Genomic DNA, 15,688 nt, shown 5'->3' with positions numbered 1-15,688 from the left:
CGTGCAAAGGGAAACGGGAAGGTGCACTAGAAGAAATTTAATGACAGAGGCTGTTCCGATTCAGTCAGCGTGACAAAATGCTGGATTTGATGAAGATTAGAACCGTGTCCGTCTTGCCTTGAACTGTGCTGGAGGTCCTGGCGTGGTTCCTGGGTCAGGCCTGCAACCCAGAATGACCCAAAATTCCGAAAGCTGATTGGACCCGGGGATACGATCAAATCCAGAAGCTGTTATTATTTTCTGTTTGCCTGAGAGAGATGTCTGAAGACCAGAGCCTGTGCGTGACAGACAACGAAAAGCGCAGCGTCGCTAAATTGACGATCTAAGGGGAATCTGGGGATCGTCCCTGATTTGATCTCAGCCCGGTGGTTTGCATTTTCAGCATGGACGCTTGAGATCAAAAGGCGGCCCCTTGTTTTCACAGGAAGCATGAGTAGTCGAATTTCGGGCTCCGGTGGAGAAGACAAACAGACAGACGTGGGCTGAATCGATACCAACTGGAAGGCCAGTTGTTTGTGTGGTTAAATAACCACCAGGGTTCTGATCTCCCCGGCGTGCGATTAGAGGTGCAATGCCCCTGCCCGCCGCCGGCGCTGAACTTATTTCAATTCTTGGACCTCTCCTACGGAAACATCGATCTCCACAGAAAGACGGACTTCGTCAGGCCGGGGGCAGCGGAAGGGCCGCTTGCCGTCTCGCAGTCTGATTACAATAAGGCAATCCGTCGTGCGGGCATTTAGCGTGTAATGCCGCCGTGCGAGGCCTCATCTCCTCTCTGCACATAAGCCAACGGCACAACAGCTTCTAATATTGACTTTAGCGATATTGACAGTTTACGCCCCGGTCCCACCGTGCGGCCGGGAAAAAGCAGGACCTCAAATGGGGATTAAACTGTTTGCAGGTGGCGAAGGCTAGATTTTTCAGCGAAGCCCGTCACATGCAGTGAAGGGCTTCGCTGAAAATTCTCCTGCTCGGCAGGTCTCGCTGCGAAGCGGCTGACGAGACTCTCGTGACTGATCCAGGTCAGGAGTCAAAGCGGACGAGACGCCTCGCAAAGCTCTCCGCCGGCCTCGTCCGCACAACGGCGGACGAGGCCGGCAGTTTGGGATATATCTGTCCGTTGGCGAAAACACACGTTTGATGTATTCTGAGGGGGGGAGAGGGGAAGGGGAGTGCTGCCGTTCATCATAATATCCAGGGCGTTTAAATCAATGAGGCGGAGATTGAGCGAGTCCCCCCGCGAACTTGTCCGTCCCTGTGGGCTGAGTCAGCCAAGATGACATCCTCACCAGGGACCCGAGGCTTACTCATCCCCCAGGACGCCGCCCGCCAACTGTTTACCACCGGCACTGTTTTCCGCACATGCACGCGCGCGCGCGCGTACACACACACACACACACACACACGCACACACACTCTACACTCTCCACTCTACACTCTATTTTCTTACCCAAGTCACTCACATGCCTATTCCCAATGCTGGTTGATTTCTTGCATCATCCTGGGGAACACGGATGCGCCTCAGGTGGTTGCATTTGCATAAACATCCTAACTCGACCCAAACTGATTTTCCTCCAAAAACAACTTGTCTACGTTTGGAAAACAACTCGCAAAGTGAAGCGAAATAAAAAACAACAGCAAAAAAAAACCCAAAAAACGCTAAAATGTTTTCTACTTCCCTACTGACACACTTGACAACGGCTCATCTGTGTCATTATCCCTTTCTTTTTGGGAACACATTACATTTATAAGCCACCGAAATAGGAGCTCTCTAGATATTATGGGATGCGGACCCATTTTCGGGAAGTGGGCGGTGATGACTCGTCCCTCTTTCGGCGCGAGAGAACTGGACCGCATGCAGTGTTTTTGCAAAACACTTTGCCCGGAGGATTCATTTTCTGGAGATTTCCCTCCTCAGGCCGCACTATCAAGTCGCGTCGCATGAAAGGAACGCTTAATATTGTTTTAGAATCGTTGGGAGCGCACGTGAGAGTCCGTTTCCGACCGCAAGCGTTTCGAATACGATCCGTGCTCCTTGTGAATGAAAAGCACAGAGATTGCCGGAGGTTGAAACGGCGGAGCCTATTACGGGAATTAATACACTCTCTAATCTAAGTATCGTTCTGTCTGCCCGCTAATCATCGGACCGGCCTCCGTCACTGGGATCTAGTTGGCTCTCAGAAATATTATAGACAATTTTATGAACCTTATTATGAATGTTTTTGCAATAATTCTATACTCACAAAATTCCTCATCTGTCCCTTCAATTATAGAGCTTTGATTAAAACTGGGGTCGTGTTCAGACTATATCTTGTGAAAATATGGTAATGCTGGTAATAACCTGTTTATTACAGTAATTGGCTGATCAAGCCCCATAACAAAATTGAAATGAATTAGCGGGCGAGGCAGTGTATCATGTATGGATAATGGGCTTGATCAAATCAAGCAATAAGTCATTGTTTTTGTCTGTTTGTGTGTGTATAATGTATTTATTACGTCCATTTATGTATTGTGTGTCTATATTTATTAAAACACTATATTCATCATGGGGGGGGTATATGATACTGTGGACATATACTGTATATGAGTATATCTATAATCTTTGCACACACACACACACACACACACACACACACACACATACACACATACCACACCACACACCGTATGGGTATGTGCGTGTATCACGTGAATATACAGTTTAGATAGAGGGAGTAAAAATTTGCAGACACACACACACACACACACACACACACACACACACACGCAGGCACGCACGCACGCACACACACACACGTGCACACACGCGCACACACACACTCACACACACACCCAAAGAGCTGGATATTGGCTTGATAGAAGCACCTGCTGACTGACGCTCTCTGTAGTACGATGTCAGTTTAGATAGAGGGAGTAAAAATTTGCAGACACACACACACACACACACACACACACACACACACACACGTGCACACACGCGCACACACACACTCACACACACACCCAAAGAGCTGGATATTGGCTTGATGGAAGCACCTGCTGACTGACGCTCTCTGTAGTACGATGTCGAATTTTTCTTTTTTTGTTTATGTACTTTATATGAATAAATACATTTTTCATGCCGAATACTGAACTTCAGTAATTGCAGGTTTTGCATCGGAACCCCCGTCTTTACGTAATCCTAATATTCATCCAGGGGACGGGCAGACAAAAGCAAGCATACACACACACAAAAAAAAAAAAAAAAAAGAGCCAAACCTCTGGGTTCTTATGAGGATCAAATTCTCCATTGAGCAAAATTCAACTCCGAGCTGGAAGCAGGAAATTCGATTCGGGAGCTAATCCAGCTCATTGATTTGTCTTCAGCAGCCAGATTCATCCTCCACCCGGCGTGGGAAGGCAAGCATTGTGTGTTTGAGTGCAAAATGCATAGGTAAATATTAAGCACGTGTGAATATTTCTCCATTGGGATAAGAGATGAGACAAGGGAGGCTGGTGTGTGCTACGTCGTTGGAGAGTTAAGCTTCCGCTCTTTTTCTTTCCATTATGAATCAGGATTAAAACTCGCCAGCCAAGGTGCAAGGCGTGGAATTAGAAACGCCTTTGAAGTTCAGCGTATATGCATATGAGCGTGTGCCTGTATGTTTTCTTTTTCTTTCGGCAGAGAAAAAGGCCACCTTAACCCCCTCGGAACGATCCTTTACTCAAACATATGTACCCAACCAGCAGCAGTGTTGATGTATTATTAAATCCACGCCACAGCAGGGGGTCGCTGAGCAGCTTGTCCTTTTTCATACACGACTGTGTGAAACCGGATCACTCGCCCCGTGGAGATCCCCTCGTAAGGTTTGGGCGTTGGAGCTGGCCTTCATCTGACTCTGATAGATCTCGTTCCACCTTAACACAATGCTCCTCCGTTCCTGTAGCCAACCGCGGCACTCCCGACTCTATTCCTGCTCCCATCACTCCCATTCTGTTTTCTTGGCCCTATCGCTCCCTCCCGGATTTATTGGTTTCTTTGCTTTTCTTTTTCACCCCCCCCCCCCCTTTTCATTCCCGCTTTAAACATTTTCAGCTTTGGCGCCTTCTCTCCCTCTCCTTGTCTGCAGTGCCCCCTCCCTCCCACCCTCTGGGTTCCTTATGTTCTCTCTTCTTCCTCTGGTGTCCTCTTGTCCCGTTTCATTTCTCCTCCTCTGCCGCCCCCGCCACCCGCCGCCTCCTCCTCCTCTCCTCCCAGGGGTGTCCCCTCAGAGTCGTCTAATCATTGTGAAACGTCTGCGGTAATCTGGACTCGCCAGAGTAACTAACCAGCCATGTCGACTGACAGGAATCTCTAAATTATTTCCATTTTAATTTGTTTGCAGACATCGACGGCCTTTGTCTTTTTCTGACGGCAGCAGAGTTTGTCCCCCCCCCCCCCGCGACATTGTTCGCTCTCTCAGGGCTTTGCATAATTGCAACACTTTCACTTGTGAGATTATCAGAAAATCCCAGCTGTTGGAATGTTTCTGCATCTCATGCATGCATCTCGTGCACCTCATGCATGCCTGTTTAATTGGGAGAAAAGCGGCCACTGACAGAAGTGCACCGGATAATATTTTGTTTTTCATGCGAGCGCAATGTGCGATAATGACACGGTACCATGAAAGCAAGTCCTTTGAAATGGCGGATTAGTTTCGGTAGGAATAGATGCGAGAATGTTGCCTTGGTGATTATACTTAGATCTTGTTCTTGTTATGCTTGTTGTGTTGTGCTTTCTTTACTGTAAGACTGTGCACTAATGGTTGGAATGATGGGTTTACACCACTGACATACAATACAATAGATGAGCATGAGTGTCTGTGTGTGTGTGAGAATATGTGTTTTTGTTAAGGGAACTTGTGCACATATGTTCATTAAATTCCATTATCCTGACATTTTATTGTGTTTGGTCAACTGAGTTTTATTGTATATTTCACTTTTGTCACCCATAATATTGCCACTTTCGTTCATTTTCATATTTTTATTCCATAGTTTTTTCATTATTACTGCCTGTTGTTTTGACGTGAGCTGCAGGTCCATCGCAATTTCCCTCAGAGGATGAATAAAGTATCTATCTATCTATCTATCTATCTATCTATCTATCTATCTATCTGTCTGTCTGTCTGTCTGTCTGTCTGTCTGTCTGTCTGTCGATCTATCTATCATATGGAAGCGCAGGTGCACACGCTGATGTATTAGTTTCACGTTCTTCGTACTTCTTTCGCATTGCAGAGCATGATAAGCACCGTCTATGCAAGAGTACCGAGTACATGAATCTCCACTTCAAAGTGAAATGGTTCCACAACGAGTACGTCCGCGATCTGCCGGCCTTCAAGAGTATTCCACCCGAGTATTCCCTGTAAGTATCCAATTGCATTAACTCATCCATGTCCTACACGCGCACCCGTGCACCAACAAGCGAATGCTACACATTAAAACCCATTACAGGTACTGGCAGAGAGGGAATCTACCGCCCTAATGATTCCGCAGCACAAGTCCTTAGCCGTGGGTAATAAGCGTTTGTAGAGTCATTCATTTCATTGTTGAGAGCATTCAACTCAGAACTCAAAACATCTCAACTCAGAAGCTCCTAAAAAGCCTCGTCAAAACACAGAGCTTGTCGGGCATTTCTGGTCCCATCGTGATGTCGGTGTTCCTCCACTGGCTGAAGATTGAAACTTCCAGTTTGAAACCAGAAATGGGCTTTATTCAATAAACAACACTTTGATCCACAAAGGGTGGTCATTACTCTTCCAAAGATTTAAGCCCTCCAATGTTTTTTTAGAATGTTTTTTTTTTGTTTGTTTGTTTTTTTTAACCTCCGAAAGGAACAACTGTAAGTGAGTTTGGGACGGGAACAAGTAGCCTGAACAGAAGCTGGTGTGAGGCAGGGAACGCTCCGCCCCGTTCCGCTTCTATTTGCCCGCGTAGCAGAGGAATGATTCGTCTCCCCTCCCGAGCTCTGTCGCCGCACCACGCGCCACCTCTGGACGGATTGATTCTTCTGCAGGGATGCACGCGCACGCACACGCACACGCACACAGATTCATACAAAACATCCATACACCCTCACATGCACAAACAAACAACAAAACCTCACACAGCTTATTTATTTGCTTTCGTTCCTGTGGCAAGCGCTCTTAGTCGATGTGCAAAGCAGTTTTCTGGGGAGTCTGGGGGCAGGGGGGATGTTGCTCCAAGGACAAACCCAGACGCTACATTAAACAATGAAATGGCAAAGTGAAACAGACAGTGCTGCATTATTGTTCCGCTAACAACTGTACTCCCCCTCGATCCATCCGTCCTGCCCTCTCCTCTGCCGTCCTCTGCCAGAGCCCTCTGGTCCAGCAAGGGACACTAACCTGACACTGACGCAATTGTTGAGACTTCTGTCTCTCTTTTTCTCCGTCACTTGGGTGAAGCTGTCACGCTGGATGTAAAATGTAAATCCCGCAAACAGCTCTTATCCAAACCAAAGCATCGGATTGCATATTGTGTTTGCCGACACTCGTTCCTCATATTTTCGCGACAGTTTGTGAGAACCTCATTGCAAAGTCAACACATCGAGGCTAATGAGAGAGAAGAGAAGGGTTTTAAGGTCATTTGGAATACCTGAGCTAAACGCCTGGAGATAACATTTGACACTTTGTGAATCCCTAGGCGAATTCAGGCGTTCATAACCAATTTTGTTAAACTCTTTGCTTTGTATGATTTGATGCCGCTGTCCTCTGGTTTTCCTCACATGACTCTACATAATCCGCAGTAATATCTCATCTCGCACTAAAACAAGAGAAATCCTCTGAATTTTCTCTGCCTTTTCCAGGTGGTTTGAGCCGTTTGTCATCCAGTGGCTTGATGAGAATGAGGACGTTGCCATGGATTTCCTTAATGGAGCTCTGGAGAGGGACAAGAAGGACGGAGTAAGTGAAACTCTTCTTTTTCTGGCCACGTTATTATTCACGAGAACCGCTCAGGCGAGAGGAGGTCGCAACCCCACATGAAACATGCACTTTAAACCGTTTAATGCATGCTCATCCTCAAAAGCTTTGGGGAATAAGAGAACAAAACATGAGGAAAGTCGGTCCATTGTTCAGACATCAGATGGTGACAGGTTTCTGAGAACGCTGTAAACCACAGATTCTCAGAGTTTTGCGTAAAAGAGCGTCGGCGTTGGCGGTGTAATACTTTTTTTTTAAGAAAGATTATTTAGCCCTATGATGTTTGGGGGTTTTTTTTCCCCTCGATGATTAGTCCTCAGATGTTGAGAGCCTTGATTTACAGGGTCCTTTACTGGGACATTAAACTTAGAACAAACTCAGCTCTGCTGCAGCCTGGAGGCTGTCATAAAGCCCAGGTTTACCAACAAGCCGATCAAGGCCTCTTTTTCCCACTCGCCTGGAATAAAAACACACATGCCCCAGGCAGATTGTTTTGGTAAAATCCACAACCCTAGGCGTTATACTGCAAAGGAGCTTAACCTAGTCCGGAATTTAAAAAAACCCTAAAAACTAAAATAAAACTTGCTTTACAAAACCTGATAACTGCAATGGAGATCACTTGAACAAGGTGAATTTGTTAATGAATTTGTATTTTTTACCCCCAATTCAACTATAAGCAGATTCACATAGAATGGTGTTTTTAACAGATAGCCTATTGAAACCACAGACAGGTCCACTCTCCTGCTCAGTGGGTTTAATGTTAACTGGGATCGAAGGTAATGAAATGTAATCCAGGAAACCCTGTGCTGAGCCCAAATCTACCTCGCTCGACCCAATTATCTCGCTCGGTAGTTACGCCGAGTAATACTCGAGCACTGCCCCTAAGCACCACAGGCTGCCGGCATCGATACGCAGCCATTTATAAGGTTATGTACCACTTACCTGCCTGTGTCGTCAGGTTTTGAGGATGGCCTCCGCGGGTAATGTGGACATGCAACAATTGCGCCAGCGGACTCTCTTCACTCCGCCCTTAATCAAAAGCTTTATCTCGATGCGGCGGAATAAAGCCTCAAGAGATACCGCCCCAGCTTCCAACCCTTTCATCATCACTCTGGTCTTTCTGTCAACCCTCTCTACCTTTTGCTGCCTTTCCACACAGTTCCAGCAGACCTCGGAGCACGCCCTGTTCTCCTGCTCCGTGGTGGACGTGTTCACCCAGCTCAACCAGAGTTTCGAGATCATAAAGAAGCTGGAGTGTCCCAACCCCCAGGCCCTGGCCCACTTCATGTGCCGCTTTGCCAAGGTCAGCCGCCCCCAGTCAACCTGGAATACACTTATTTATACACGGTCCTAAATAGCGCTGGAAGAGTTTGCCTTAATTATTAAGTCTTACGTCTGGTTATAAACTTGTGAGTTTTTAAAGCGATCTAATAATAGCACAGCAAACAAAATGCAATTATAAGTTTCCGATTTTTTTTGTTTGTTTTTTGTTTCTCTCCGTCCCTGCAGACTATCAACAAAGTTCTTCTGCAATATGCTGCAATTATATCCAAGGACTTTCACTTGTATTTGAGCAAGGAGAACGTGGTAAGTAAACATTCAGGGCCGGCGTACACGTGATTTTTGGGTGCAACGGTCACACAGGGAACGGCGCTCCTTGGTGTTTCCAAGGCGATGATATTTAAAGCAGGCTGGGTTATGAGAGTGTTGATGGGAAAACCGAAAAACACAGCGATTAGCCCCCCGGTTTGGCCCGCTCCTCTCTGGGAGCCGGGCTCCGGTTCTGTCTTCTTAAATGCGCCCAACAAAGTGTCTCTATTAACCACGAGGCAATTATTCATCTTATGGTCCATAGCTGTTGGTGAAGAAAAAATCATTAGTAATATTTCCTGGCCTGCTGTCCATTGTTAAATGTGACGGATGACAAAGCACAGAGATGTCAGCGCCGCCTAATTATCCACCCTGGCCTTTGAAGTTGGAGTGAAAGCGAACACACAGGGTATCTGTCCTCGCGGATGGGCCAGATGTTTCTTCACAATGTTGACAGCCTCATTACATTTGTCCCGGAGACAACGCCACGCGTCCCTCCGAGGTTCAAAGTCATAGACACACATCTACAAACACACACGCCTGCGCACAAGCGCACACGCGTGCACACGCACGGCGCACACTCGGCTGCTAATAGGAGTTAAAAGGTACTGGCACCATCACGGAAATGTAAGCTCTACCCCATAAGTGCCTGAATGATCAACGTGTGCTCTGGAGGGCGGATGCTAATAAATCTATTTATATCGTTTTTGCCAACAGGTTTATTTTGCATAATCGTTCACATTGAATTTTTTTTTAATTAAAAGGCTCGTTAAGTTCTCCCTTTTAATACTGAATATTTACCGATTCATTATTTATTTATTTGGGGGTTACTCTATTTATTTTGGGTTTATTTAGTTCCATTTCTGTTGGTATCTATGTACGCAGTTTTTGCACTCTGTTTCGTTGTATCTACACACTCCTTTGCACTTAACTTACACTTACACTTAACTATTTGCTCGTCTTGTTTATTCTGGTGAAGCACACGGTAGCTCTGTTTTGCTGTGATCCAGAAGAAATGTGTTGTGTAAAAAATATTCAAACATCAAATTTTCTCAATTCATGAGTCCACAGTTAACAAATAGTGTTGTGCTTGTAGGTATGTTACATTTCTGCAGCATTTGTCATCTAAGAAAGGTGCCCTCACCTCACATTTACACTGTACCCAGTATCCAATGCCGACATGACGGTGGACCAGCACTCTAGAACATTTATCCTATACAAGGAAACAGGAAGACAGAGTTGAGAAAGTCCTCTATTGCTTTCCTTCATTTTCGTAACATCAATGTCAGAGAGAAATATTCTCATCAATCTAAAGCGGAAGCCATTATGGCTCTCTGGGTATTGCAAGGAACCACAATCACCAATCATACTCCTTCTCCAGGGTGAGTCATTATCATTGTGTATTAATGATCTTCATAAAGACCTAGATAGATGTTCATTGCATCAATAAAAATTCTGGAGAACCGGGGTGTATTCGTATCTGTTGTCTTTTCATATCGATTGTCTTCATATTGATTGTCAATCATGTGACTTTTGATGGGCGTGATGGGCAATAGTCGTGTGACAAACCATATATTAGGTTTCACAATCAGGTTCCTGCAACAAATTGGGGATTCTAAGGATTACAACTGTCAAATATTGCCATTGGGTTTGGGATTTTGTCGCATAGGAAACCACAGTTGTTGTGACCTCACATACTTGTCCGTGCTCCCCTGCAGCCCTGCATCCTCCAGAACAACATACAGCAGCTCCGTGTTCAGCTGGAGAAGATGTTCGAATCGATGGGAGGCAAACAGGTCTGTGGCCTTTTCTTTATCCGTCTGCAGCTGCATCCACATCACACTGGGGGTCAATTCAGAGTCAAGTCAATTGTCTAACACACACCCCTTTGATCACAAGAATGTAATTCCCTGAGCGCTTGCCCCTCCTTCCAAAGGGAGGTCAGAGTGCAGAGTCGACGACGCCAAAATATGCGGCTTCTTATATAATGTCTGTAAACAAGAAAAAAAAATAGTATGGTAAACCTATTATCATATACTGTGTTATGTCAGTCAAGTTTCGGCAAATTTAAAAAACGAAGGCTCCCCAGCGAGAGGGAATTGACCCAAACGTGATTCAGGCATGCTCGGCCTACAGCTTGTTCTGAAACTAACCCTGCGTGTGTTTCTGTCTTTTCTCTAGTCTGTAATACTCTTACTAACCCCTCTACTAGTAGCCCCTGTAGCCTCCTACCTCTAGTGCTCCTCGTGTGACCTGTGCCGGTGTGACTCCAGACGCGACACTAACATTGACAAGTGGTTGCCAAGACTGACAAAAGAGCTGCTGAATTTTAATCATTTTATAATTGAGTTATATGGGTCCAATATACATATAACCAATATATATATATATTGTAGCGAGCTAAGGCTTCTTCGAGTGAGCAAGAGGCAGGAGATTTGATTTCACGACCAAGAGCGATGTTCATTAATCAGAGTGCTCTACATTCATTCACCACACAGTCAACACAGCAGGCAGGTCACTAATGGTACACACACTCTCACTCCTGGTGTAACAGTCTTAACACATAAAAGTAATAATCTATCATAACACACGTAACATGGCTAACTAACACTAACAGCATAACAATTTACATTACATAAAACAATCCCCTTCCCCGACAACCCCAAAACGCACAAACAAAGCATGCTGGGAAATCTCCGCCCCACTCTATTCCCCAACACGCTACATTGGCTTGGCCCCACCTGGCTGGTTAGCTGTCCCCAGCAACCCATGTGTCCACCACAAAGTCTCTGAGGTGTTGGGGAAGTTGACGCTGTCGCCGGGCCCGCCCAGGGGGCACCTCGGCGTGGCAAGGCACAGACTGGAGGCTGCCCCTCTGCCCCTGACTCACCCTCAAGGGTCGGTAGGGAGCAAGCCGATCCTAATGAAGAACTACAACCCGGTTCATTTTGATCAGCCGCACCCTGTACACCACATCAGACAGTCTCTCACCCACCCAGTGGCTCATCAGCTTTGGGAAGAGGCCTTTCTTCCTCTCCGGGCTGTAGACCCACACCTGCACCCCAAAGGCCAAATCCTCCCCTTTGGCGCGCTGGTCGTGAGCTTGTTTCTGATGGGACGCAGCGACGGGGAGAGCCTGCCTGGTCAGTTCATGCACTGCCCGGAGCCGCTCCCGAAGGTGGGGAAAATAGTCCATGCCCTGCTCCCCGGCCACCTCTGGTGAAACGTTCAACCAATCCGTCACTCTGTGGGTGCAGCGGCGTAGTCCGGGTCTTTTTAACGCCCAGCCGGCGGCAGACCTCTGCAAACACCTGAGCTTTGACGTTCCGACCCTGGTCGCTGTGCAGCTCCTCCGGCACCCCAAACCGACAGAACATCTCGTCCACCAGGCATGCGGCGGTGGTGGCGGCACTCTGGTCAGGAACAGCTTAGGCTTCGGGCAATTTGGTAAAGTAGTCCATGGCTACTAGGATGTAGCGGTTGCCCCATTCTGTGGCCGGAAAGGGGCCCAGGATGTCCACGGCCACCCGCTCCATGGGAGCCCCCACTTGGTACTGCTGTAGAGGGGCGTGAGAACGTCGAATCGGCCCTTTCTGAGCGGTGCCGGTGTTACACCGGTGGACATGGAGTTCCACGTCTTGGCGACACCCTGGCCAGTAGAAGCGGGACTGGAGGCGATGAAGCGTCTTTGTGACCCCGAAGTGATCAACCCCCGCGGAGCCATGGACGGGCTGGAGTACTCTGGAACGTAGCTGACCGGGTCCAGTGCTGAGACCGCTGGCCAGTCTGGTTGGTGGCCTGCCCTCACCCACTCTTGAACCTGGGAGAGGACAGGGTCTTGGCTCTGCTCGTGTTGGATCACAAAGTTGTAGTCCTCTAGTGTCTCTAGCCACCGGGCCAGCTGTCCCTCTGGTTCTTTGAAGTTGAGGAGCCAGGTTAGGGATGCTTGCTCGGTGCGCAGAAGGAACATCTGCCCGTAGAGGTTTGGACAGAAATGGCGGAGGCCCTGGATGACGGCCAGCAGCTCCCGACGGGTGACACAGTAGTTGAAGTAGGCGATGACCTGTTCACCTCGTTCACCTTCCTGGGACAGCACTGCTCGGAGACCCACGTCGCTTTGTGAAGGCACAGTCCTCCCCCCACTGGAACGCCTGGCCCTTCTGTGTCAGCTGGTGTAGGGGGCTGGCAATGTTGGCAAAGTCTTTCACGAACCGTCGGTAGTAGGAAGCCAGCCCCAGGAAACTTCGCAGCACTTTCACATTGCGAGGAACAGGCCAGTCTTTCACCACCGCTACCTTTGCTGGGTCGGTCAAAACACCAACCCCACTGACGGCATGGCCCAGGAACCACGTCTTCTGTCGAAACAGCTGGCACTTCTTTGGATGAAGTCGGAGCCCAGCCTGGCGGATGGCTTGGAAGACATCCCTCAGATTGGTCAGCGCACTTTCGAAGTCTGCAGCATGGGCGAGGAGGTCATCCAGATAAATGACACAGTGGTCCCGGGGGATGCCAGCCAGGTCCCGCTCTATCAGGCGCTTGAAGGTGGCTGGAGCGTTGCAAAGACTGAATGGCATTACTTTGAATTGCCACAGTCCATGGCCAATGGAAAAGGTGGTCTTTGGGCGTGCCTCTGGCGCCAGTTCCACCTGCCAGTAGCCGCTGCGCAGGTCGAGGGAGCTGAACCAGTGGGAACCAGCTATGCAATCGAGGGCATCATCAACTCGAGGTAGCGGGTAAGAGTCTTTGCGGGTGACCTCGTTGAGCAGGCAGTAGTCCACGCAGAACCGCCACGTGCTGTCCTTTTTCCCAACCAGGACCACCGGCGCCGCCCAGGGGCTCGTAGAGGGTTCGATGATGCCAGCTTCCACCATCTCTTTGATCTTCTGCTCCACTGCAGCCTGCTTGGCGAATGGCAGGCGACAAGGGCGGAGGCGGATGGGGCGTGTGTTTCTTGGTGTGCGTGCAGTACTTGTCTCTGGCCGCAAAAATGTCAACAGACAGGTCCAGCAACTCTTTCAGCTGACCTCTCTGGCCTGCATCCAGTCCTTCGCAGCGACTGTGGTACAGATCTTCGATGGCTCGCAGGGTCTCGATCGACGGCGGTTGAGGCAGCGGAGCCCTTTCTCTTGAGGGTGGTGCAACAGGTCTACTGGGCAGTGCTTTTTGCTACACCTCTGCTGGCGATGCCGCCTGGCAGTCCTCTCGTTTCCCCGCCGAAGTCATTGTTGCGAGGGTGCACTGTTGACCGTGCAGACTGCCTCGTCATTGTCGCTTTCCACACTGTCTGCTTGGCGCACTCGATGCTCCGTGCTGGGGAAAAGATCACTCGTAACCAGCATGCGCTCAGCCCTGAGCCGCTCTGGGCGGAGCCCCCGAAAGGAAAGCTTGAAGCACGAGCTCTTCCTGCGCCACGCCATCAAGCGTTGGGTAGCTGTGTCGCACATACAGACGGAGGTCCGCGATGTAGGCGCCCAGGCTCTCTCTCTCTTTTCTCTGACGGTTGACCAGCTTGTCCCGTGCGTCGTCGGCGTAGATGCGCCGGCCAGATGCTGTAGCACTCTCTCGGCGGTCCGCCAGTCCAGTCGTTCTTGTGGCTGGAGGTCGGTGTAGGGCTTTTCCTTCCAGAGGGCGACCTGCACTGCGGTTTCTTTGGCAGTCCAATATTAAACTGTGCCATCAGCTGCACCTGGATGAGGTAGGTCTCCGGCGACGTCCCTCTGTTGTAGCGAGGTGGCTTTGTGGCTCCCTGTCTGGTGCTCTCTTGCGGCACTCGTGGGCGGGGTGATGATGCATCGAGAGGGGCGTTGTTGCCGGCCGCTAGGTGAGCGGGCCGGCGCTGGCGAGTCGCTGGTTCTCTGCTTGCTGGCTGCTCCGGCGGAAATCTCGCACCATCAGGCGAGGATCGCTGGCCCCATCGCTGGCTGGCTAGTCACTCGTTCTGCACTGGCTTCTCCGGCAGAGATCTCTCAGCCTCGCTTGCCCCATCCGGCAAGCTTCCCGGCGTTTCTTCGGCGCGTGGTTCTGTTGCCGGCGGTTGATGTCTCTTCTTCAGCCGAGCACCTTCGATGTTTTGCAGGCGCAGGGTGAGGTCTTCGACCTCTTCTAGCAAAGCTTCCATCTCGAACCCCACTTCTAACACAATGTAGCATGCTAAGGTTTCCTCGAGCAAGCAAGAGGCAGGAGATTTGATTTCCCGACCAAAAGCGATATTTATCCTGTCATCACGGCAGGCAGGTCACTAATGGTACACACACTCGCACTCCTGGTTTAACAATCTTAACACATAAAAGTAATAACAATCTATCATAACACATGTAACATGGCTAACTAACACTAACAACAGCATAACAATTAAAATTACATAAAACAATCCCCTTCCCCGACAACCCCAAAACACACAAACAAAGCATGCTGGGAAATCTCCGCCCCACTCTATTCCACGCTACAATATATATGAAGGTTTTGGGTGATATTAAAGATGTTTTTTTTACCAGCTTGTTTGCAATCATCAACATCTTGTACAGTTTGTCCTGTTAACTTGCTTAAACAGTGTTAAGCAAGCTCATTCGATTTTCAGTGTCCAAACAGATGGCGTTCAGCACTTATTTTTCTTATTCACACTATACTGCGCTTATTGTTTTTTTTTCTTTCATATGAAAAGTAGTTGACAACAGGGCAACCAGGCCGCGTGAGACCGTCGACAGGGGTGGAAGTATGGTTGCCCTGGGCAACTGGGCAACCATTATTGTTGAGCCCTGTTCCAGTGACATATTTTGCAAACATTATGAGATAATGTCCATGAATGTGTTAAATTTGACAACTGTGCGGTGTTCTTTTTCCCAGTTTCTACCCAGTGTCCTCGGCACTTTCACACGCATGTTTCTTTCCAGTATCTAACACTTGTGTTGCCTTGCGTTTTGTCTCCTGTGGTTGTGTGTGTTCTGTCTCCCTGTTTCCCCTCCTGTGCCGTCTCTCTGTGTCTCCAGGAGGAGGGGGTTGTGTCCTTCTGTAAGGTGTGTGCAATAGGACTCTTGAACATTACTCTCCTACCATTAACCGAATGAACAAAAAAAAAATAATCAACTAGAAAAAAAAAAAAAGCACGCCCCCTCCACACCCTCCCCGCCCCACGTCACAGC

At 48.6% G+C, this 15,688-nt stretch overlaps 1 protein-coding gene across 1 annotated transcript in view; it reads left to right on the top strand.

Moving 5' to 3' along the window:
* Positions 1–15,688, top strand: part of unc13c (unc-13 homolog C (C. elegans)) — a gene marked incomplete at both ends in the record, with an annotated part of 116,851 nt that overhangs the window by 80,592 nt on the left and 20,571 nt on the right. The window contains 6 exons of the mRNA XM_079997408.1: positions 5,254–5,380; positions 6,845–6,941; positions 8,119–8,262; positions 8,469–8,546; positions 10,268–10,345; positions 15,536–15,562. Of these exons, the coding sequence (XP_079853534.1) occupies positions 5,254–5,380; positions 6,845–6,941; positions 8,119–8,262; positions 8,469–8,546; positions 10,268–10,345; positions 15,536–15,562 (551 nt within the window). The remainder of the gene's footprint in view (positions 1–5,253; positions 5,381–6,844; positions 6,942–8,118; positions 8,263–8,468; positions 8,547–10,267; positions 10,346–15,535; positions 15,563–15,688) is intronic.

The sequence above is a fragment of the Zeus faber genome (genome assembly GCF_960531495.2).
Source record: "Zeus faber genome assembly, chromosome: 3".
NCBI classification, from domain to species: domain Eukaryota; kingdom Metazoa; phylum Chordata; class Actinopteri; order Zeiformes; family Zeidae; genus Zeus; species Zeus faber.
This window is presented reverse-complemented; position numbering and strand designations above follow the sequence as displayed.